The 24,978-nt window shown below is 45.8% G+C and overlaps 1 protein-coding gene across 3 annotated transcripts in view; it reads right to left on the minus strand.

The window, feature by feature from the left end:
- Positions 1-599: 599 nt before the first annotated feature.
- LOC140385345 (mediator of RNA polymerase II transcription subunit 30-like) overlaps positions 600-24,978 on the minus strand; it is a 64,051-nt gene continuing 39,672 nt past the window's right edge. For all 3 annotated transcript variants that reach the window (XM_072467412.1, XM_072467411.1, XM_072467410.1), the window contains exons 4-5: positions 18,457-18,567; positions 600-1,350 (exon numbers count right to left, since the gene is read on the minus strand). In XM_072467412.1, coding sequence (XP_072323513.1) covers positions 1,255-1,350; positions 18,457-18,567 — 207 coding nt within the window. In that variant the 3' untranslated portion in view covers positions 600-1,254. The remainder of the gene's footprint in view (positions 1,351-18,456; positions 18,568-24,978) is intronic.

Genomic DNA, 24,978 nt, shown 5'->3' on the forward strand with positions numbered 1-24,978 from the left:
CAATTATCTCAATAAACAGGAGGTTTTGATCCCAGCCATTAGTTCATTCAGATCATCTTCCTGCATTAACATGGGCTGCCAGCATTGAAAGCCAATTGTGCCCCCTAAAAAATACAATCCTAGATAAGATTACAACTATCTGTATATAGTAAAATATAACTGATCTCAAGGCTGAAATTTAGTTTGTAGGTTCAGCTAATCATCAGCTACTTGAGGCTTGTTTCTACAGTTCATTGTGCCATCTAAACCCTGTGTATTAGACTTATTGCCTTGTACCCTGTATAATAATTAGTCCCAGGACTCAATTCTTTTTGTGGATGTGTGAATGTCGTTCATAGTTACTCACATTTTTCCAAAAGCAAAAATACCTTCTACGTATTACTTTATAAAACTGACCTTAAAATTATCTAAAATATTTTTATAGTTCCCTGGAACGAATCAAGTGTAAAATATAGGATTATCAAAATAAAGATTTGCAGTTTAGCGGCTATAAACACAACTACATTTCCGAAAATCCTTTAAAAGTTTAACATTTCTATACAAAAGGAATGAACTGGAACAATATAGTTCAATGAATCAGAACTTCGATCTATCAGGAATGGGTTGAAACAGTGCTTTACTGTTTAGGATTGCTCTACAGCCAGACTGATGCATTGGAAATCTATTCTTGGATTAGGAAATTACTCTACATTCATTTTAAGTTTGAGACGTTGTGGAGCACGCCCAGTTTCGCAGCAGCAGTGGACATTGCAGGTTTTAAAATCTAATTAGAATACTAAGAAACAAAAGGCTCAGCTACAAATGTAATATGAATTCTCAAAACGAAAAGCAAATACAAACCTGTTTTAGACAAAAACAAAAAGGTAAACACACTAATCCTGTGGCCCCAGCAATCAGCTACATTGGATGGGGGTACGGGTCAGAGATAGTGTCACCACATATAGCACAAGTCCCCATTTAAGAGTGGTACCCAATCCCTGCAGGATTAGTGTTTCTACCCTACACTGTGTCGATATGGATAATTTGGCGCTTGCTACACAAATAGATTAAATATTTTCTAAAAATTAATATACTGCATCACAAAGTGACCTTCAGCGCTGGATAAGCTTTTCTGTGCACATCAGGGCATGCTTTCTTGCTCACGGACTTAAAACTGCAAATCAGCCATCAAACTTGACTAGCAAGTGCTGACTCTGATCATCGCCATGAATGGCATACATTCAGTCAAAATACAAACAGATTGAACAGTTGGGCTCAGTTTCTCATCGCCAGCATTGCATTAATGTCCCAAATCAGGTTCCGCAGTTGATCCATTATTTGCTTCAGCTGCTGATTTTTCTGTTTAAGATTCTGTGAAGAAACAGAAAACATTTAGGAAAATATCACCTCTCAACAACTAGGATCATGCCATTCACGTTACCTTTGTCAGAGTCTTTCATTTCCAACACACAGATTAAGTCATCTATCTCATTTGCTGTATAGCGCACACTGAAACATAATGAATGGGGAGTAATTTGAAACACAATAGTCCTCTTGGGAAATTTTCCATTTACAAAATTGCAAATCTATGTATGTTTGGTATTTGTACTGGATCGAAGGCAGCTTTATCCCTGAAGAGTACAACAGACCTCCTTTCAGTACTGATGTGTGTATGTATGTATGGTAGGTGGAGGGGGGAGTGGAGGTCAGAGGAGGGGAGGAAGAAATGCCCGACAAAAATGTTAAAACTCCAAAGGTTTGATAACATTATTAGAGGACTCCTATGTCAGCAACATCTTCATGCCAAGCATTGGTTTGCTTAAAATAGTTTTCAAATGCCCATAAAAGAGGCCACTGATACTGTTCTCCAAAAAGCACAAAGGCAAATCAATACCTACAATTATTTTACCCCTCTCTTTATTTCTGTGGAGATACTTCAACGAGCAGACATGATATATATTCGATTCCAGTCTCAGCAGTGCAAGATGGAAATAATATGCTAGAGCTATAGTGGGAAGGTTCGCTGAGCATCCCAGATTCACCTTTATGTAATCACCAATGAATGGAAGATAAATAATTTGGTTGTACTCTTTTGTATTGTGCAAAAATACCAGGACGTGCTGAAAGGAATTTGATGGAATCAAGGTCAAGCCTCAGAACAATTAAATTTTTTAATAAATCCAAAAGTTGGATCTTTTACACTTGGAAGGACTGAATCCTTTCCAACTGGGTCACTGTCTGTGCGGAGACTGCACGTTTTCCCTGTGTCTGTGTGGGTTTCCTCCGGGTGCTCCGGTCTCCTCCCACAAGTCCCGAAAGACGTGCTTATTAGGTGAATTGGATATTCTGAATTCACCCTCTGTGTACCCGAACAGGCGCCGGAGTGTGGCAACTAGGGGATTTTCACAGTAACTTCATTGCAATGTTAATGTAAGCCTATTTGTGACACTAATAAAGATTATTATTATTACTAAGTTTAGAAGCTACTTTACAGAAACCCCTCAGGGTTCCTTACATCTCCAGCTACTCCAGTTTGGAATTTCCTTCGCACTGAGTGAGGGACAAATGTTCCGTCTGACCATTACATGGTAAAGAACAAGCTGTATGCAAGGACTCATTAAGCCAGAAATTCCTGCCCCTGCACCTAGAAAGAGGCAGGGTATTACAAGTGGTTGATTTATACAGTGAGGTGGAGTGTACCAGCTTCCAGAATGAATACTGGTCCCACCAGTAAGATTGAGGTTAAGCAAGTGGCCTGATGAATTGCCCCCCACCATATAGATAGGCAGGAAAGGTTTGATTAGGTTTGATGCAGGAGATTAGGGAATTATCCATAAAAGCAGAATTAGCTTTGCAATTTATTTCAAGTTGGGTTTCGTTTACGCAACTTTACCCTGAAGTTAAATAAGGAATTTAAAGAAAAACTACTTCAAATCTCATCGCCAGATTTAAACCAAGGCATGACGGATGCCATCCTAAAGTTACTGAACACTTGCAGTAAGGCAGTGGCATAGAAAGATGCAAACCAATAAGAGATATTGCATGGTGCCTAATATTAAAATTACAGAAAAATTTCCATCCTCCAATCGCTGTCCTCAACTTTGCTGCTGTAAAAAGTGGCCTAAGGGCAAATGTCACTATACAGTAGTTCAGTTGCAAATTTCTGCCTCCCCTTCCTGATCCAAATTTAGTCGATACTACACTTGGATCTAATCATGGCTTTTACAACTTCTGTTGCAAACATGTACTTTGTGAAATTACTAAATTATGAATGTGAGGGAGCAAAGGATTCTTATTAATGCATTGTCATCAATTTGAAATCAGCAACTTTCAAGTCAAGACATTTGAATTGAACCAAATGAAAAGCAGCTAGTAATATAGTACCAATTTGTATTTATTCTTGCAGTGCTACTACTAATCATCTCCTTGCACGTTAAAATCACATGTACTGAGAATAGAATGGATCTTATTTAACATTTTGAGCTCCCACCTGAATTTAAAGATGACTGTCAAATGTTATGTCTGTAGAGAGACTGGCAGCAACGCAGCAGCTTTTTGATATCTGAACAAAAGTGATAGCTTAGTGTTTGAAGAAAAAAAACAATTCTTTCAGCACTGCTCATCTACAACAACTACAAAGTACCCTCCCACCGACCTTGCATAATCCGACAAGGTTGATGCTGGAAGGCACCATTATGAATGACCCCCTCCTACCCCACTACCATTGGCGGCCAGGGAGTGAGTGGTCGCACATAAGGTGACTCCAGCCTGAGGACTGTTTTTTTTGGTCCTTGCCCATTTTGCAGGGGTGGTGCAGGTGCAAAAGTGGTGAAATAGAAGAACTAATATTTTTCCTCCGGTGAGTGATGTCGAAGAGTTACCAGACGAGGAGTGTGTCGAGCAAGGAGCATTCTTCGGACCTGGAGGACAAGCGTGGCACATGAGGGGAAAAGATGGCGGGGGAACCGGTGGCGTTGTTGCTCGCTCAACGGTTGGCAAACAAGTTGGTCGGCCAAATTTAAAAAGCAAAGGCTGGCAGTCACTCAGGACTTGGAGAGAGTGCCAGAACAAATTCTGTCTGCCCTGGAAGGTGGGAACAGCAGCTGAAGTCGCAGAATGTGTCGATTCAGAAGGTAGAGGAGATGATTGATGACCACAAAGATCGTATTGCCTCTTTGGAGGCAGAGATGATGATGTCAGACGGGAAAAATAAGTTGAAGGCCAAGATCAATGACCTGAAGAACTGCTCCAGGCAGCAGAAACTGAGGATTAGGGCTGCCTGAAAACATTGAGGGTGCAAGAACCACGGAATATGTAGCAAAGACGTTTGAGCAGTTGGTGGGGAGGGGGTTTTGACCGCCCTTCTGAAGTGGGCCGGGCCCGTTGGTCATTGAGGAAGAAGCTGAGAGCTGGGTAGCCACCACGGGCGGTCACTGTATGGCTCCATCGATACCTAGGCAAGGCAAAGATCCTAAGGTGGGTAAAGGAAACCCATGAATGTAGCTGGGAAGGTCATACTCTCCAAATCGACCAGGACTCGGGAGCGGAGCTGGCAAAAGGGGACGGGTTTAACAAGGACGAGGCTGTTCTTTTCAGGGGTAAAGTGTGATTTAGCATGATGCAGCCGGCTCGCTTGTGGGTCACGCAAGAGGGATGAGAACATTATTTCAATACACCGGAGGAGACGAGTAACTTTATAAAGAAACATGGATTGGGGAACATTTGAGGATTCTGGGTGGATTCACCCTGTGGATGGGGTACAGGGTTTTGGGGGCATTAAAGCATTTGTTGTGTACGGTGGGAAGCGCGGGGGGGGTGGGGGGGTGGGGAGGAGCTGTGGGGTACATGATTAAAGGTGGGTTGGGCATGGGGGGTAGTGTGTGGGTCTTTTTGTAAATAAAGTTTGTGGCTAGTCTCAGGTGGAGGTCACCCTGTTAGCAGAAATGCTGGTTAATGGAAGTGAAGTGGGGGCTGGCTATTTAGAGGGTGAGGGGTTTGTTTTCTTCTTTTTCATTAGGGTTGGGATAGCGAGCCTGGACTGTTGGCGTTTTCTTCGTTTGAGATGCGGGGGTGGGGATGGCCGGTTTTTGATGACGGTTTCTTTATGGAGTCATTGGATGGAGGGGGGTTGCAGAGGCCATCTAGGGTGGGCCCAGGAGGTGGGTGAGGTAGAGCCCATTAGGGTTAAGTTATGGCTGATCCGGAGGGGAGGGTGGGTGTTGGAGACCCCCGACCATAGTTATCTCATGGAACTTAAGGGGACTGAATGGCATGTTCACCCATTGAAAACGTTTGAAGGCAGACGTGGTATTGACAAATTTGCTGAACTATAATTGGGCGGTAATTGTTGAATAGGTTCGGAAATGGGTCGTGGAGAGAGGGTCGGTTTGGGGGCGGATGGAGGAAGCTTCATGTATAGGGTAAAGTCTGAGGGTACTGGTGATGGCTCCGCTTCCATTCTCGCCAGCCAAATACTCTACAAGTCCGGTAGTTGTTTCCTCGTTAAGAGTTTGGAACCAATTTAGGCAACATTTTAAGCTGGAGGGCATGTCGTTGTTGCCACCGATCTGTGGAAATCATAGATTTATTCCAGTGGGGTTGGATTTGACAAACAGGGTTTGGGAACGGGAGGGTATAGAGAGGTTTAGAAATCTGTTTGTGGAGGGTAGATTTGCAGAGCTGGGGGAACTGGTAGGAAAATTTCAGCTTCTGAGGGGGAACGGGTTTGGATACTTAAAGATTAGGAATTTTGTAAGGAACGAGCTGGCCACATTTCTGTGGTTACCACCTCCTTCGTTGCTGGAAAGGATAGTGTCTGAGGATGAGATGGGGAGGGTATGATCTCTGATATTTATTGGTAGTTAATGGAGAGGGAGAGGAACTCACTGGAGGAGATAAAGAGGAAGTGGGAGGAAGAGCTGGGTGGTGCATTTGAGGGAGGATGTGGAGTGAGGACTTACGTAGGATAAATGAGACCTCATGTGCGAGATTGAGCTTAATTCAAATTAAAGTAGTGCACATTGCACATATGACAAAGACATGCATGAATGGGTTCTTTCTGGAGGTGGAGGGCAGATGCGAGCAGCGTTTAAGGGGGCTGGTGAACCATATACACATGTTCTGGTCCTGTCTGAAATTGGCAGGATTTTGGGAATCCTTTTTGGGGACAATGTTGGAGTTTTTAGGGGTAAAGGTGGCCATAAATCCGCGGGTGTTGATATTTTGGGTATCAGATGATCCAGGAGTACAGGAGGGGAAAGAGGCTGATCTGTACTGAGGTAACTAACCATAATCAGAATGGCATTTGATTAATCTATTTGGCTTCAGAAAACCTGGGATAAATAAAGAGATTTGACCACTATTAGCTAGTGATCACAGAAGCGTGAACACGGAATTGCCCGTTGATGGGCTCACATAACAAGTAACTACTTGAGCAAGGTAAATGGTTTTGGCACATCTGGAACTCTACATGGACATGAGTTACTGCTTTAAAGAGAGGGGGAAACAAAAATCTGAAATCTGATGAAACATTAAATTGGTGTCCTGGATGGATTATTAATGTCCATCAACGACCATAACTTCAATTCTAGGGGACGGCACATTGGCGCAGTGGTTAGTACTGCTGCCTTATGGCGCTGAGGACCCAGATTCGATCCCGGCCCTGTCTTTGTGGAGTTTGCGCATTCTCCCGGTGTTTGCGTAGGTCTCACTCCCATAACCGAAAGATGTTCAGGGTAGTGGATTGGCCATGCTAAATTGCCCCTTAATTGGAAAAGAAATAATTGGATACTCAAAAGTTAAAAAAATACAACTTAAATTCTTCCTCTTTCTCTGGAACAATGCCATAATAAACCATACACAATTGCATACTAAATCATAAGCTGACAATTTAATTAAGACCCCTATATATGTGTATATATTTATCTATTTAATTAACTGAGGTTATCTCCCAGCTAAAGGATTCCATTATGAACATTTTAGTGCTGTTGAACATGTGCAATTCTACAGACTTTCATTGCCATGTGACTGATTATGAGCACTGGTAGCTCTACTTCCATTGTAAATAGCTTTGATTGAAATATAAAGCTGAGAAGATGTAGGTCAGGGTCACAACATGGTGGTTATTTGTCACTGGGTCAAAAACCTGGAGCTCGCTTCCTAACAGCACTATGGGTGTACCTACAGCAGATAGATTAGAACAGTTCACCACCACCGCCCCTCAAAGGCAATGAGGGCCGGGCATCAAATGCTGGCCTTCCCAGTGATGTTCACATCCTATGAAAGAATAATTTTTTTAAAGTATACTGATGCAAGTGCAGGTACAGAGAGAAAATGAATGTATTCGATGCTCAGTTGTGAAGATCATGATGTTTGGTACGTGTGTGATTAGCAATAATCAGATTTGTGGTTAAGACACCTACAAGATTTGCATACAATAAAACACACGTGTCATGTTTCTCGGTTTCAAACTGTTTAAGTGAGAAATTACACCACAATTAGTAATTTTTTTTTGTTGAAAAAAACAGGAAAACCACACTCGGGGCAGTTCCCTTTTTTTTTATAAAACGCATTTTATTCAAACTTGAATCAAAGTAGGTTACAGCAAATAAACACCCCGGGAAACATTCTTCCCAACAATCAACGATTTGTACAGATTTTTCTCCTTTTTCACCCCCCCCCCCCCCCTCCCCATCAACCCCCCACCCCCACCCCCCAGCGACAAAGAGCTGCTCAAACACGGTCACAAATATCCCCCATCTTTTCTCAAACTCCCCTGCTGAGCCCCTTAACTCATACTTTATCTTGTCTAACCACAGGAAGTCATACAGGTCACCCAATCGTGCTGCTACCCCCGGTGGCGATGCCGACCGCCACTCCAGCAATATTCGTTGCCGTGCAATCAGAGAGGCGAAGGCCAAGAAATCGGCCTTCCTCCTCTCCATGAGCTCCGGCTTCTCTGAAACCACAAATCTCACCGCCAAAGGGTCCGGGTCCACACCCTCCTCCACTATCCTGGCTAAGACCACGAACACTCCCGCCCAGAATCTTCCCAATTTTTCACAACCCCAAAACATGTGCGCATGATTCGCTGGTCCCCGCCCACACCTCTCACACTCATCTGCTACCCCCTGAAAGAACCCACTCAATCTCGCCCGAGTCATATGCACCCTGTGCACCACCTTAAACTGTATCAGGCTCATCCTTGCACAAGAGGAGGTCCCGTTTACCCTTCGCAGTGCCTCACTCCATACTCTCCAATTGATCTCCATTCCCAACTACGCTTCCCATTTCTCCTTGATCTTCACCACCCGCTCGCCTCCCTGCTCTCCCAGCCACTTATATATATCCCCAATTCTTCCCTCCCCTTCCACAGTCGCTCCAGCAGGATGTATCCCGGCAATCTAGGGAACCCCTTCCAGACCTTTCGTGCAAAGTCCCTAACCTGTAGATACCTGAACTCGCTACCTCTCGGCAGCTCTACCCTCTCCCTTAGCTCCTCCAGACTGGCGAACCCTTCCTCCAAATACAAATCCCTCACCTTGACCAGCCTCACTTCCCTCCACCCCCTGTATACACTACCCATTCCCTCCAGCTCAAACCCATGATTCTCACACAGCGGCGATAGCACCGACATCCCTTCCACTCTAAAATGCCTCCTCAGCTGACTCCACATCTTCACCGTGGACTGCACCACTGGGCTCCCTGAATACCTACTCGGAGCCATTGGCAATGCTGCCGTCACCATAGCCCTCAAACTAGGCCCCTTACAAGATTCCCCCTCCATCCTAACCCACTCTACCCCTTCTCCTTCCCACCACCGCCGCACCTTGTCCACATTCGCCACCCAATAACAATGAAGCAAGTTTGGCAACGCCAACCCCCCTGCTGCCTCTGCAGCAGGGTCCTCCCCACCCTCGGCACCTTCCCCGCCCATACAAAGTCAGAGATGATTGTGTCCACTTTCCGAAAAAAGGCCTTTGGTATAAAGATCGGGAGAGCCTGAAAGATAAACAAGAACCTCGGCAGAATATTCATTTTCACCAATTGGACCCTCCCCGCCAACATTAAGTGCAGTGTATCCCACCTCTTAAGATCCTCCTTGGCCTCCTCCACCAGCTTCGTTAAGTTCCACTTATGGAGCCCCGTCCATTCCCTCGCTACCTCACACTTGGGGCACTTCCAGTGCCTCATTGTTTCATGCGGTGCCAAATTCTCAGGTTCAATGCTTCATTTTAGTGGAGTTAGCTGTTCTCAACCAGGTCATTGATCAGCCATCAGACATGTCCTCAGTGCCTCCAGTGCCAGAGAGAAAACTAAACAAAATGAAAAAGTCAGCAGGTTTCCCATCCCTGACTGTTTTTCAGAGATTGAATTTGGTCAAGGCAAAAATGTGGAATTGTGTTAAATCATCAAATTCAGGTGACAAGTTCTCATTATTTAGTTTGGCGGAATTTTTGATTTAAATATCAATTGCCATTTATATTGAATCAATTGGTTTGGAATAAAACACAGCAATTAAACTTGTGAGTCCAGCCCTTCTGTTGGGCCTCCCAGCCCCAATCCTCTCCTCGAGCATACTTTGGTCACTTATTTAATTGGCCCCAATTACTCGTCGGCTCTCCACTTATCGCACAAAATGTTTTCAACCATTTTCATTTTCCTTTTCCATTCATCTACGTTTTCTTAATTTCCAAATTAAAGTGTCCTGACTTCCACCATTACTTTCCTTAGCTAGCTGTCAGAGTGGTGCATTGTCCTCTGATTGTATCTCCCTGAAGGAGAGTATAACGCTTTGAGCTTGATACCTCCTGCAGATAGCATAGCCAAGATCAGGAATTTGAAGCTGATTAAAGTAAGCATTTTGACACAGAAAATGAAGGTAATAAATAGAACAGCCAGTCTCACATTAATCAGGAGTGAGTTAATAATATCAGCACAAGCGTATGCTTATGAGAACCTGTGCCACCCAATTAAGCTGAAGCAGAATTCCTTTAAAGTCATCGATCTTTTTACAAATGTGAAAAAACACGTCCTGAAAAAAGGTATGCACCTTATAATAGCTAATATTGATCAAAATGTCACGGCATCTGTTATTTTCTGATATTTCACCCAAAATAGAAGCCAAAATTATTTCTTCAGGTAAGTTTGAATCCAACCATCCATCTTAAAATGTCAGCCATTGTGCTGTTATCATGATGTTCCTCTTTAAAGCTAAAACTATTTACCACTGGAAAGTTCCAGTCTTACGCAATGATACTCATGATACTACAAAACTTAAAGGCTGCAATGAACACTCTCCAGGTCTCTGTATGAATATTTTTTAATCAAGATCTGGAATTCTAAGGAAGCATAAATCTCTGAACATCAAAAATCTCAGCCCAAGAATGTTGTTTAAACTTCCACCTTTTGTGGTTTTAACTGCATTACAATTAGAAGAGAGATGAGGCTAATATCCCAGATGATCAGTATCTGGGGCGGGATTCTCCGACCCCCCGCCGGGTCGGAGAATCGGCGGGGGCTGGCGTGAATCCCGCCCCCGCCGGTTGCCGAATTCTCCGGCACCGGATATTCGGCGGGGGTGGGAATCACACCGCGACGGTTGGCGGGCCCCCCCCGGCGATTCTCCGGCCCGTGATAGGCCGAAGTCCTGCTGCTGGAATGCCTGTCCCGCCGGCGAGAATCAAACCAACTCTCTTACCGGCGGGACATGGTGGCGCGGGCAGACTCCGGGGTCCTGTGGGGTGCCCCCACGGTGGCCTGGCCCGCGATCGGGGCCCACCGATCCGCGGGCGGGCCTGTGCCATGGGGGCACTCTTTTTCTTCCGCCTTCGCCATGGTCTCCACTATGGCGGAGGCGGAAGAGACCCCCTCCACTGCGCATGCGCGGGGATGCCGTGAGCAGTCGCTGACGCTCCCGCGCATGCGCCGCACGGCAAGGTCATTACCGCGCCAGCTGGCGGGGCACTAAAGGCCTTTCCCGCCAGCTGGCGGGACGGAAATCAGTCCGGCGCGGGCCTAGCCCCTCAAGGTGAGGGCTTGGCCCCTCAAGATGTGGAGAATTCCGCACCTTTGGGGCGGCGCGATGCCGGACTGATTCGCGCCGTTTTTGGCGCCGGTCGGCGGACATCGTGCCGATTGCGGAGAATCCCGCCCCTGAGATCTAGCAGATTCCAAGAAATCTGAGCAACAAAACGTATGGAAAACCATATAAAGATTTTTCATTGTTTCTATTTAAATTGATATTTTAGTCTGAGCTTTGGGATTTAGTGCTCCCGTTAATGCAAAGATCTTTTCCTTTATCTCCCAAAATCTGTACGAAGTAAAATATAGTCCTGCTGGCCTTGGACTGGATAGAGAGGTTTCAGAGTGGGCTGTCTGGTGTACATTTAAGAGAAATTTTCAGACACCCAAGAATTAATTGGCCTACATTTTGTTTAATGCTCCACCCTCCACTTCTATATATAATGATGTGCAAGGATCAACTATTACTGTTTAATTAAATTTCATTATTAGAGGGCAGTAAAGATGTTTCAACTGATCATGGTAGCCCTTTGGTTCGGTGTTATTAGAGGGAGGCAAGAAAGAGGAAAGGAAGAAAATAACTGATTACGGTCTGGATTACATTTGAAAACCCAAAGCGGGAGGACAAAACTCAAGACAGGGTTGATGGCAATATCTGGGTTCACACAGAAGGAATGGCACATGGACAAAGAACCAGAAGACACTACAGAAACTTTTCCTTACAAAAGTTACCACTTTCAAGAGAGAAGGAGGTGAGCACTTATCAAAAGGAAAACAAATTACTCAGTTGAAAGTTCCATTGATAACCCAGCGGCTTTACTAAAGGTGTGGCAGCTACTAAAAGTTACAACATTAATACTGGTAATGTTTCTGGGAGTACAAGTCAAAGTTTGAAATATAGTTTGAACATTTCAGCATCCTATTTGTACACATTTTGAAAACCTCAGCATTTTGAAAGCTTTTAAATATTGTTGAAGGGGCATTGGACTAATCTTTGATATTTCAGACACAGCACAAGTTATAAACATGCAGCAGTGAAACCTCACATTAACCACTAACATTTTACAGCTGCAAGGAACAGAAAGGCAAACTATTTCATGGGAAGAAAAGTTCCTTGCATACCCCTCATCCTCGATTGCTTGGGTTAGATCTGTGGTATACACAATATTTAAAATAAAAGCTCCACAGGCAGATTTACAAGTGTTATCAGTAAACTGATGGATCTGAATTTAGGACAGAAAAATGCAAAACTGCTTCAGCACAATTCGACATTTTGGAAATGTTTGGTCAATGCTTTGCAATTCCTGGAATGCCATTACCAGAGAATGATGGATTGCAACTGCTCAGTGACATGAACAGATGCTTAAACTTCACATGTATTTAAAAAAAATTAATAGCTGCTGAATAGATTGGACCACTTTTTAAACAAACGATCACTTTCCTATAATAAATTTATGTTCGACTATATTTACTTTTATTTTTAAAATAAGAGAAACTGATGTCACAATACAAATGAACACAGTAAAAATCATATCTGCTACTCTCAATTACTAGGATTTTTGACCATAAGACATAGTAGCAGAATTAAGCACTCGGCCCATCGAGTCTGCTCCGCCATTCAATCATGGCTGATATTTTCTCATCCCCATTTTCCAGCCTTCTCCCCATAACTCCTGATCCCCTTATTAATCAAGAACCTATCTATCTCTGTCTTAAAGACACTCAGTGATTTGGCCTCCACAACCTTCTGCAGCAAAGAGTTCCACAGATTCACCACCCTCTGGCTGAAGAAATTCCTCCTCATCTCGGTTTTAAAGGATCCTCCCTTTAGTTTGAGATGGTGTCCTCTGGTTCTAGTTTTTCCTACAAGCGGAAACATCCTCTCCACGTCCACTCTATCCAGGCCTCGCAGTATCCTCTAAGTTTCAATAAGATCCCCCCATATCCTTCTAAACTCCAATGACCCAGAGCCCTCAACATTCCTCATCGACAAGTTCTTCATTCCAGGGATCATTCTTGTGAACCTCCACTGGACCCTTTCCAAGGCCAGCACATCCTTTCTTAGATACGAGGTACAAAACTACTCACAATACTCCAAATGGGGTCTGACCAGAGCCGTATACACCTTAGAAGTACATCCCTGGTCTTGTATTCTCTTGACATGAATGCTAACATTGCATTTGCCTTCTTAACTGCCGACTGAACCTGCACATTAACCTTAAGAGAATTGTGAACAAGGACTCCCAAGTCTCTTTGTGCTTCTGATTTCCTGGGCACATCCCCAGTTAGAAAATAGTCTATGGCGAAATTCCTCCTTCCAAAGTGCATAACCTCACACTTTTCCACATTGTATTTCATTTGTCATTTCATTGCCTACTCTCCTAGCTTGTCCAAATCCTTCTGCAGCCCCCTTGCTTCCTCAATACTACCTGTTCCTCTACAGATCTTTGTATCATCTGAAAACTTAGCAACAGTGCCTTCAGTTCCTTCTTCCAGATCATTAATCTATATTGTAAAAAGTTGTAGTCCCAGCACAGACCCTGAGGCACACCACTAGTCACCGGCTGCCATCCTGAAAAAGACCCCTTTATCCCCACTCGCTGCCTTCTGCCAGTCAGTCAATCCTCTATCCATGCCAGGATCTTACCCTTAACACCATGGGCTCTTAATTTATTTAACAGTCTCCTATGCTGCACCTTATCAAAGGTCTTCTGGAAATCTAAATAAATCACGTCCACTGGTTCTCATTTGTCTAACCTCCTTGTTACCTCCTCAAAGAACTCAACAGATTTGTCAGACATGACCTCCCTTTGACAAAGCCGTGCTGACTCAGTCCTGTTTCACCATGCACTTCCAAGTACTTCGTGATCTCATCTTTAATAATGGACTTAATAATAAAATCTTATAAATGACCAAAGTCAGGCTAACCGGCCTGTAATTTCCTGTCTTCTGCTTCCCTCCCTTCTTAAACAGCGGTGTTACATTAGCCACTTTCCAGTCCTCTGGGACCCTTCCTGCCTCCAGTGAGTCCTGAAAGATCACCACCAATGCCTCCACAATTTCCTCAGCTATCTCTTTTAGGACCCTGGGGTGTAGACCATCCGGTTCAGGTGACTTATCCACCTTCAGACCTTTCAGTTTCTCCAGAACCTTCTCCTTAGTGATGGCCACTGCACTCACCTCTGTCCCCTGGTTCTCCTGGAGCTCTGGCATCCCACTGGTGTCTTCCACCGTGAAGACTGATGCAAAGTAACTATTCAGTTTGTCTCCATTTCTTTGATTTATATTATTACTTCTCCAGCCATGTTTTCCAGTGGTCCAATGTCTATTTTTGACTCTCTCTTACCTTTTATATATTGAAAGAAACTCTTCCTATCTTCTTTTATATTACTAGCTAACTTGCACTCATATTTCATCTTCTCTCCCCTTATTGCTTTTTCAGTTGTCCTCTGCTCGCTTTTAAATGATTCCCAATCCTCTGGCTTCCCACTAATTCTTGCCACTTTGTATGCTTTTTCTTTTATGCTGTCCTTGACTTCTCTCGTCAATAATGGATGCCTTGTCCTGCCCTTAGCATGTTTCCTCCTCCTTGGGATGAATTTCTGCTGTGCCTCCAGAATAACCCCCCAAAACTCCTGCCATTGCTGTTCCACTGTCTCCCCTGCTAGTCTCCTTTTCCAATCAACTCTGGCCAGCTTCTCCCTCACGTCTTTCTAGTTACCCTTATTTAATTGTAATACCGATGCATCGGATTGCAGTTTCTCCCTCTCAAACTGCAGCGTAAATTCTATCATATTGTGGTCACTGCTCCCTAAGGGTTCCTTCACCTTAAGTTCCCTAATCAAGTTTGAACAACAAATTATCTTTTTAATAAAAAGATGAAATCTTCTGTTTTGCATTATTATAAACATTGTGCTCATCTTCTGGTTAATGTGGACAATACCTGTAAATTCAAAACCTGTGGGCTTTTAAGTAGCCACTTTAATCAGCTCCATTATGACAGAAGGTGGAGATAGAAACATTCCTACAGTGCAGAAGGAGGCTATTCAGCCCATCAAGTCTACACCGACCCTCTGAAAGAGCACCCTACCACGTCCCACTCCTCAGCCCTATCCCCGTAACCCCACCTAACCTTTTATGAACACTAAGTGGCAATTAAGTATGGCCAACTCACCTAACCTGCACATCTTTGGACTGTGGGAGGAAACCAGAACACCCGGAGAAATCCCACACAGACTTGGGGAGAATGTACAGACTCCAACACAGACAGTTACCCAAGGCCGGAATTGAACCCAGATCCCTGGTGCTGTGAGGTAGCAGTGCTAACCACTGTGCCACCGTGCTGCCCCCAGATACTGAAAGTTTGGGGAGAAAAAAGATGTGGGTCAGTTGTAGCCAGAAGATGTTGACTAACTGCTGAGATAATTATTATCCTAAAGCCTGAAGAAATGGAGAAAGCCACAACTACTAAAGCTTTTCCTGGAGAAAAGGCGGAGGGAAAAACAGAATACTGTTTGCATTTGTTTTACATGGAAGATATAGATAAGGTCATATAAACAAGCTGTATAAATTAGATAAGGAGCTTGGGACTGGAGTCCACAGTTCAAAATCCATAAGCTGCAAGCTCAGCTGAGATGAGAAAAAGTACCCTTCTCTGCCTTGCCACGGGGTAGCAGACAAGAGGGCCGTTGTTTTGGGATTAGCGGACATATTGAAAGGGGATTGGAGTTTTTCCTCTCAGGGAGGTAGCTGAAGGAACTTAACTGATCTCTAAAATAGAATCAACAGTAATGGAGGTGGAAGGGGCTGAAGGCATGACAGACATTTTAAACAATCTAATGAGGATTGTGGGTGGAATACATTGATTGATATGTTGAATGGCTGTTCTCACTTTTTTAATAATAATCTTTAGTGTAACAAGTAGGCTTACATTAACACTGCAATGAAGTTACTATGAAAAGACCTAGTCACCACATTCTGGCGCCTGTTCGGGTACACAGAGGGAGGATTCAGAATGTCCAAATTACCTAACAGCATGTCTTTGGGGACTTGTCGGAGGAAACCGGAGCACCCGGAGGAAACCCACGCAGACAAGGGGAGAACATGCAGACTCCTCACAGACAGTGACCCAAGCCGGGAATCGAACCTGGCACCCTGGGCGCTGTTAAGCAACAGTGCTAACCACTGTGCTACTATGCCGCCCTTTAGAGTTACTTATATTCTTGTATCAGATTTGGAAATTCTCCTTTAGAGTGGAATGGGAATACCTTTTGATCAGAATACCCTTTCATCAAAAATAATCCAAGTTTCTTAATGTTATCAATTATCTGCATGAAGGCACTTGAATTCACTAGACTCTGGGGTGGTCCTGGCGGATTGGAAATTAGTAAACGTGACACCACTGTTTTAAAAAGGAGGTAGGCAGAAAGCGGGTAATTATAGGCCAGTGAGCTTAACTTCAGTAGTAGGGAAGATGCTGGAATCTATCATCAAGGAAGAAATAGCGAGGCATCTGGATGGAAATTGTCCCATTGGGCAGGCGCAGCAGGGGTTCATAAAGGGCAGGTCGTGCCTAACTAATTTAGTGGAATTTTTTGAGGACCTTACCAGTGCGGTAGATAACGGGGAGCCAATGGATGTGGTATATCTGGATTTTCAGAAAGCCACTCAAAAGGTTGCTGCATAAGATAAAGATGCATGGCATTAAGGGGAAAGTAATAGCATGGATAGAGGATTGGTTAATTAATAGAAAGCAAACAGTGGGGATTAATGGGTGTTTCTCTGGTTGGCAATCAGTAGCTAGTCGTGTCTCTCAGGGATCAGTGTTGGGCCCACAATTGTTCACAATTTACATAGATGATTTGGAGTTGGGGACCAAGGGCAATGTGTCCAAGTTTGCAGATGACACTAAGATGAGTGGTAAAGCAAAAAGTGCAGAGGATACTGGAAGTCTGCAGAGGGATTTGGATAGGCTAGGTGAATGGGCTAGGGTCTGGCAGATGGAATACAATGTTGACAAATGTGAGGTTATCCATTTTGGTAGGAATAACAGCAAAATGGATTATTATTTAAATGATAAAATATTAAAACTGCTGTGCAGAGAGACCTGGGTGTGCTAGTGCATGAGTCGCAAAAGGTTGGTTTACAGGTGCAACAGGTGATTAAGAAGGCGAATGGAATTTTGTCCTTCATTGCTAGAGGGATGGAGTTTAAGACTAGGGAGGTTCTGCTGCAATTGTATAAGGTGTTAGTGAGGCCACACCTGGAGTATTGTGTTCAGTTTTGGTCTCCTTACTTGAGAAAGGACATACTGGCACTGGAGGGTGTGCAGAGGAGATTCACTAGGTTAATCCCAGAGCTGAAGGGGTTGGATTACGAGGAGAGGTTGAGTAGACTGGGACTGTAATCGTTGGAATTTAGAAGGATGAGGGGGGATCTTATAGAAACATATAAAATTATGAAGGGAATAGATAGGATAGATGCGGGCAGGTTGTTTCCACTGGTGGGTGAAAGCAGAACTAGGGGGCATAGTCTCAAAATAAGGGGAAGTAGATTTAGGACTGAGTTTAGGAGGAACGTCTTCACCCAAAGGGTTGTGAACCTATGGAATTCCTTGCCCAGTGAAGCAGTAGAGGCTCCTTCATTAAATGTTTTTAAGGTAAAGATAGATAGTTTTTTGAAGAATAAAGGGATTAAGGGTTATGGTGTTCGGGCCAGAAAGTGGAGCTGAGTCCACAAAAGATCAGCCATGATCTCATTGAATGGCGGAGCAGGCTCGAGGGGCCAGATGGCCTACTCCTGCTCCTAGTTCTTATGTTTAATTAGTCATTTATGCTGTTCCAGACTGCCACTGAAACAGCTGGAATGGTAGGAAACCCAATTTTAAGATCTCAGTGAGCAGAATACAAAACACATCGAAACAACTTTATTCTTCCCATAAAACATTGAGTACTTTGTACCAAGTGTAATCTCCCTAGACCTATCTTCCACTTTAAGCACAGTAATAAACTTTAAACACCATCAATTAAAAGAGAGCAGATATGACATCTTGGCATGAATTCACTTTCTCTTGACTTCTAAAATCTAGCCCAGGCAAATGGGATGAGAGCTCTCTCTCTCTGCTTGCTATAATCTCAGTCAAAGACTACAGCACTACTCATGTAAGAAATGGAAATTCCACAGTGGTGCAGCAGGTTGCTTTTCCAAGGCCGGTGTTAAGGCATATTGTTCATCTCAATTGCTGGCCGAAGATTGCACAATGCTGTCACTGGGTGCCCATAGTAGAGAAGCTTTCTATTGCCCATCATGAGCTCAAAACTTCACCAAAAATCATGTTCCATTGCACTTATTCATAAATGCTTTCATGAACATTAAACCATAGCTTGAAACAGGCAAAAGCACAAAATCTACACAAACATATTTTAATAAAACTGTCAAGAAAAAATATTGCTGTACCTTATTTACTTCTACAATTTCTCGCCTCTCTTCATTTGCTAAGCGGAGTTGAGTCGCCAAGCTACGATCTTCGTGCTTTGTACTATCATCTTCCACATAAGGAATCAGTTGCTATGGACATATAATGATACTTTAATGAAATCATACTTCTCCTTCCCTCCTTCCCCCCCTCCCCCACCCACACAAGTGGAATGCTATATATTTTGCTTCGTGGGCACTGTTTTTACTGGAGTTGCAACATCAAGCGCCATCTGGAGGATTCCTAACATGCAGCCTATCACTTCCGTACTGCTAAGGGAGCACTACCTGCAGACTGATGCATTAAATGGAGGCGCTGTCTGCCTGTCCTAGATAACATTGCACTAACTTCTGATTAGCCCTGGTAAATATTCTCCTCAACCAACCCAAAAGGAATAATATTTTAAATGTTCTTGCATTACCTTGGATAAAGGAATATGGTCTGATCCTCAGGTACTTTGCCAGTATTTGTAAGCCAGTGCAACAAGGCAAAATATTTCAGTACCAAGTCGCAGCCCACCAGCAAATCTCCACTGCTGCTCATTTACAGAGAAATATTTCTTGGTCTTTAAAAAGGCAGGTTTTATGTTACTGTTTCCTATTTTAAGATATTGTCAAAACAGACAGACATCGAATGAAATTTTGAAGCTTATTTATTTTAAAAATATACTTTGAGCTCCAGCAGCAATTAGAGCAATATTTATTCAGATTTCTGTAGCATTAGTGAGAGTTGAGACTTCCACAGATTTTGAATCTAATTTACATATATAATCTGTGATGGAGTGGCTTGCCAAAGGGGCCCAAGAATACACCAACCACCAGGCAGATGATTCCAGTTTAACCTGGTGTGTGCTGCTGACCAAAATACAGCGAGATTAAAAAAAAAGAGGGTTGTTGTTCTTAATCAATAATGATTTGGTACAGAACCCTCTTTTGAAAAGCAGGGATTTCCAGGCAGTATCCTTTTCAATAGAAATCCTTAGTTCCAAGCTTTTTACTTTAATTTGCATTTTGCTCAGGGTTACAGTAACAATCCACTTCTTTGCATTTCTCATCTTTTTATTAGTGAAAGGTTTGCCTCAACAAGTGCAAAAGACCCCACATAAGTATTAGAGTCCTAATGTGAGAGGCAAAGAACACAATTTCATTCATTATATGTTAAGTGATTTACTAGAAAATAAACATCCTAGTCTATTTCTAAAATGAAATTATCATACCTTCAGAAAGGTTGGAGGGTGTATGATTTATTTTTAGTCTTTATTGTCACAAGTAGGCTGACATTAACACTGCAATGAAGTCACTGTGAAAATCCCCTAGTCCCCACATTCCGCCGCCTGTTTGGGTACACAGAGTGAGAATTCAGAATGTCCAGATTACCCAACAGAATGACTTTCAGGACTTGTGGGAGAAAACCAGAGCACCTGGAAGAAACCCACGCTGACACAGGGAGAACGTGCAGAAGCAAGGTTTGGCAAAATGGGAATTATTTTTTTAAATCTGATCCGTTAAAAGAAGTTTGTCTACAAATTCTGAAATTAACACAACTCATTTATCAGGCACTTTTAATGTAATAAAACTAAACAAGGCACATCTAGGAGCTATACAAAACAAAATGGGAGACTGATTTGCATAAGGAGATATTTGGTCAGAGGACCTAAATTGTGGTCAAAAAGGTAGGTTTTAAGGAATGCCCCAAAATGAGAAATCAAGGTAGAGAGAGAGGAGTAGAGATGGAATTTCAGAGCTTTGGGCCCAGTCAACTGAAGGCATGGCCATTAATGGGATGGCACAATAAAAATAGTGGATGGTCAAGAGGCCTGAATTAGATAGGTGGAGATATGGGGCAAAATTCTCCCCAAACGGCGCGATGTCCGCCGACTGGCGCCCCAAATGGCGCCAATCAGACGGGCATCGCGCCGCCCCAAAGGTGCGGAATGCTCCGCATCTTTGGGGGCCGAGCCCCAACATTGAGGGGCTAGGCCGGCGCCGGAGTGATTTCCGCCCCGCCAGCTGGCGGAAACGGCGTTTGTTGCCCCGCCAGCTGGCGCGGAAATGACATCCCCGGGCGGCGCTGACAGTTTCCCGCGCATGCGCAGTGGGGAGAGTCTCTTCCGCCTCCGCCATGGTGGAGGCCGTTGCGGAGGCGGAAGGGAAAGAGTGCCCCCACGGCACAGGCCCGCCCGCGGATCGGTGGGCCCCGATCGCAGGCCAGGCCACCGTGGGGGCGCCCCCCGGGGCCAGATCGCCCCGCGCCCCCCCCCCCCCCCCAGGACCCCGGAGCCCGCCCAGGCCGCCTTGTCCCGCCGGTAAATACCTACTTTAATTTACGCCGGCGGGACAGGCACTTTCTCGGCGGGACTTCGGCCCATCCGGGCCGGAGAATTGAGCGGGGGGCCCGCCAACCGGCGCGGCCAGATTCCCGCCCCCGCCCAATCTACGGTACTGGAGACTTCGGCAACCAGCAGGGGCGGGATTCACGGCGGCCAACGGCCATTCTCCGACCCGCTGGAGGGTCGGAGAATGACGCCCATGTTGTGGGACTGGAGGATATTACAGAGACACGGGGCGGAATTCTCCACAATCGGCGCGATGTCCGCCGACCGGCGCCAAAAACGGCGCGAATCAGTCCGGCATCGCGCCGCCCCAAAGGGGCGGAATCCTCCGCATCTTGAGCGGCCAAGCCCTCACCTCGAGGGGCTAGGCCCGCGCCGGACTGATTTCCGTCCCGCCAGCTGGCGGGAAAGGCCTTTGGTGCCCCGCCAGCTGGCGCGGAAATGAGTTTGCCGTGCGCCGCATGCGCGGGAGCGTCAGCGGCCGCTCACGACATCCCCGCGCATGCGCAGTGGAGGGGGCTCTCTTCCGCCTCCGCCATGGTGGAGACCGTGGCGAAGGCGGAAGGAAAAGACTGCCCCCACAGCACAGGCCAGCCCGCGGATCGGTGGGCCCCGATCGCGGGCCAGGCCACCGTGGGGGCACGCCCAGGGCCAGATCGGCCCGCGCCCCCCCGGGACCTCGGAGCCCGCCCGCGCCGCCTTGTCCCGCCGGTAAGGTAGGTGGTTTAATCCACGCCAGCAGGACAGGCATTCCAGCAGCAGGACTTCGGCCAATCCGGGCCAGAGAATCGCGGGGGGGGGGCGGGGACCCGCCAACCGGCGCGGCGCGATTCCCACCCCCGCCGAATATCCGGTGCCGGGGAATTCAGCAACCGGCGGTGGCGGGATTCACGCCAGCCCCCCGGTGGGGGGGTCGGAGAATCCCGCCCAGGGTCCTGGAGGGATTTGCAAATAAGGAAAAAAATTAAAAAACCAAGACATTGCTTGAATGGAAGGCAGTGTAGGCCAGTAAACACAAGAATGATAAATGAACAGGACTTGGTACAAGTAAGGACAGGGGCATCAGAATTTTGGATGGGCTCAAGTTTGCAGGGTAGAATGTGGGAAACCAGCCAGGAGTGCATTGAAATAGTCAAGTTTAGACGCAAACGCACAAATGAGGAATTCAACAGCAGATGAGCTAAGACAGAAACACAGTCGGGTGATGTTAGTGGGATGGAAACAGACCATCTTGGTAATAGAGCAAATATGTAATGGAAAGCTCATCTCGGGGTCAAATACAACATCAAATTTGCTGACGGTCTGGTTTGTCTCAGACAGCTGCCAGGGAGAAGGACGGAGTCAATAGCATTGCAAGGGAGTTTGGACCTAAAACAATTACTTCAGTTTTCCCAATACTTAATTGGAGGAAATTTCTTCCCACCCAGGATGTTGGATTCGTAGTCTGATAATTTAGCAAGTGGAGGAGCCACGAAAGATGGAGGAGTCAGGAGAGGTGGTGCGCAGTTAGTGCTGAGTGTGATCGGTGTACATGCTAAAAACTAATGCTGTTTTTACAGATGATGTCACCAAAGGGAAGCAGGTAGATGAGAAATAAGAGGGGGGGGGACAAAGGGTCCATCTTTGGGGGCCATCAGAGGTAATGGCCCCATAGAAAGAGAGACCATAGTAATCAATGTGTTAAAATCATGATAATATTGATTTTAGAATTAATTTTTTAAAAGCAGCAAAAGCAAAGGAACCCATTCTTTTGGAAGGAAATCATGAATCATGAACAGCTTATAGCAGAATTCTGGGTGAGTCAAGTATGTTAAATGTTTATTATGTAAAAGCATCTCAGTTTTAGATCACACACCCCTTCAATCTACATTGCAGAGAAACTCCTGTCCAACAATCGTTTTCAAACTGGTATATACTTTATTACATAAAAATGCCTTTAAATTGGGAACAGCATTGGAGTGCTCGTTTGGGTTGCATTAGAGTACTTGAGTTAGAGTTTGGTGAGTGAGGGAGTTTGGTGAAGGGGGGAAAGAGGTGCACCTTTCTTTTTTGACCTTTCATAGATTATCATAGAATTTACAGTGCAGAAGGAGGCCATTCAGCCCATCGAGTCTGCACCGGCTCTTGGAAAGAGCACCCTACCCAAAGTCAACACCTCCACCCTATCCCCATAACCTAGTAACCCCACCCAACACTAAGGGCAATTTTGGACACTAAGGGCAATTTATCATGGCCAATCCACCTAACCCGCACATCTTTGGACTGTGGGAGGAAACCGGAGCACCCGGAGGAAACCCACGCACACACGGGGAGGATGTGCAGACTCTCCACAGACAGTGACCCAAGCCGGAATCGAACCTGGGACCCTGGAGCTGTGAAGCAATTGTGCTATCCACAATGCTACCGTGCTGCCCCTCAGAAAGGAGAGTGGCATTCTTGGTTAAGTAGGACCTCGTGAGTATTTCTACTGCCCTTAATATTCTCTAAACTAGAGAAAGGTTAAGAGACTAATTTAAGGGTAAGACATGGCAGGGCAGCTCGGCCATGTAGAATGCTCCTCCAGTGGTGTGGGAAGTCAGGCACACTTCAAGGGCGAAATTCTCCGGAAACGGCGTGAGGTCCGCCGACTGGCGCCCAAAACGCGCAAATCAGACGGGCATCGCATCGCCCCAAAGGTGCGGAATGCTCCGCATCTTTGCGGGCCGAGCCCCAACCTTAAGGGGCTAGGTCGGCGCCGGACGAATTTCCGCCCCGCCAGCTGGCGGAAAAGGCATTTGGTGCCCCGCCAGCTGGCACGGAAATGACATCTCCGGGCGGCGCATGCGCAGGAACGTCAGCGGCCGCTGACGGCATTCCCGCGCATGCGCAGTGGACGCCATGGTGGAGACCGTGGCGGAAGGGAAAGAGTGCCCCCACGGCACAGGCCCGCCTGCGGATCGGTGGGCCCCGATCGCGGGCCAGGCCACCGTGGGGGCACCCCCCGGGGCCAGATCGCCCCGCGCCCCCAGGACCCCGCCCGCGCCGCCTTGTCCCGGCGGTAAGGTAGGTGGTTTAATTTACGCCGGCGGGACAGCCATTTTAGCGGCGGGACTTCGGCCCATCCGGGCCGGAGAATCGAGCGGGGGGGCCCGCCAACCGGCACGGCGCGATACCCGCCCCTGCCGAATCTCCAGTGCCGGAGACTTCGGCAACCACCGGGTGCGGGATTCACGGCAGCCCCCGGCGATTCTCCCACCTGGCGGGGGGTCGGAGAATCTCGCCCCTGGTGTCCAGGGTGACTGCGTGTGCAGGAGGTGTCTCCAGCTGCAGCTACCTGAAATCCGTGTTTCCGAGTTCTGGCTGGAGTCACTGCAGAGCATCGGCAAAGTGGTTTTCGTGGATAGCATGTACAGTGACTTGGTCACACCGCAGGTAGAGTGCACAGGCAGAAAGGGAATAGGTGACCCCAAAAGCTCGAGGCAGGTAGTGCACGAGTCCCCTGGGCCCAACTCATCTAACAGATATTTGGGTGCTGCTGGTGTAGATGGTTTCTCAGGGAAATTTATCAAGAGCCAAGTTCGTGGAAGCACGAGTGGGGATTGGTGGAGGGGGGCAGGGAAGATAAAATGTGGGACAGCAATAGTAATAGGGGATACTATTGTAAGGGGAACAAATAGATATTTCTGCAGATAGGACACCAGGAGAGTTTGCTGCCTCCCTGGTGCCAGGGAAAGGTTCTTAACGAGCGGCTACATAACATTCTGAACGAGGAGCGTGAACAGCCAGAGATCGCGGTCAATATCGGTGCTAACAACATTTTAAGAAAGGACAGGTGAGGTCCTGAAAGAAGAATATAGGAAATAAATTAAAGAGCAGAACATCAAAGGAAATAATCTCAGGATTATTGGAAGGTTTAAACTACAATGGTAGGGGGATGGGAACCTGAGCTGGAAGACACAAGAGAGGGAAACAGGCAGAAAAGTCAAAAACAAAAGTAGAAGTCAGAGGAAACAAGTGCTCGCAGAAAACAGGGCCGCAGGACAAAAAATTGCTAAAATGGTTAAAAAGATAAGTCTAAAGTGCACAGAACATTTGCAATAAGGAAGACAAATTAACAACACAAACAGATGTAAGTGGGTACAATATGGTTGCCAATCTGGAGACATGGCTGCAGGGTCATTACGGTTGGGAA

The sequence above is a fragment of the Scyliorhinus torazame genome, chromosome 11, assembly GCF_047496885.1.
Source record: "Scyliorhinus torazame isolate Kashiwa2021f chromosome 11, sScyTor2.1, whole genome shotgun sequence".
NCBI classification, from domain to species: Eukaryota; Metazoa; Chordata; class Chondrichthyes; order Carcharhiniformes; family Scyliorhinidae; genus Scyliorhinus; species Scyliorhinus torazame.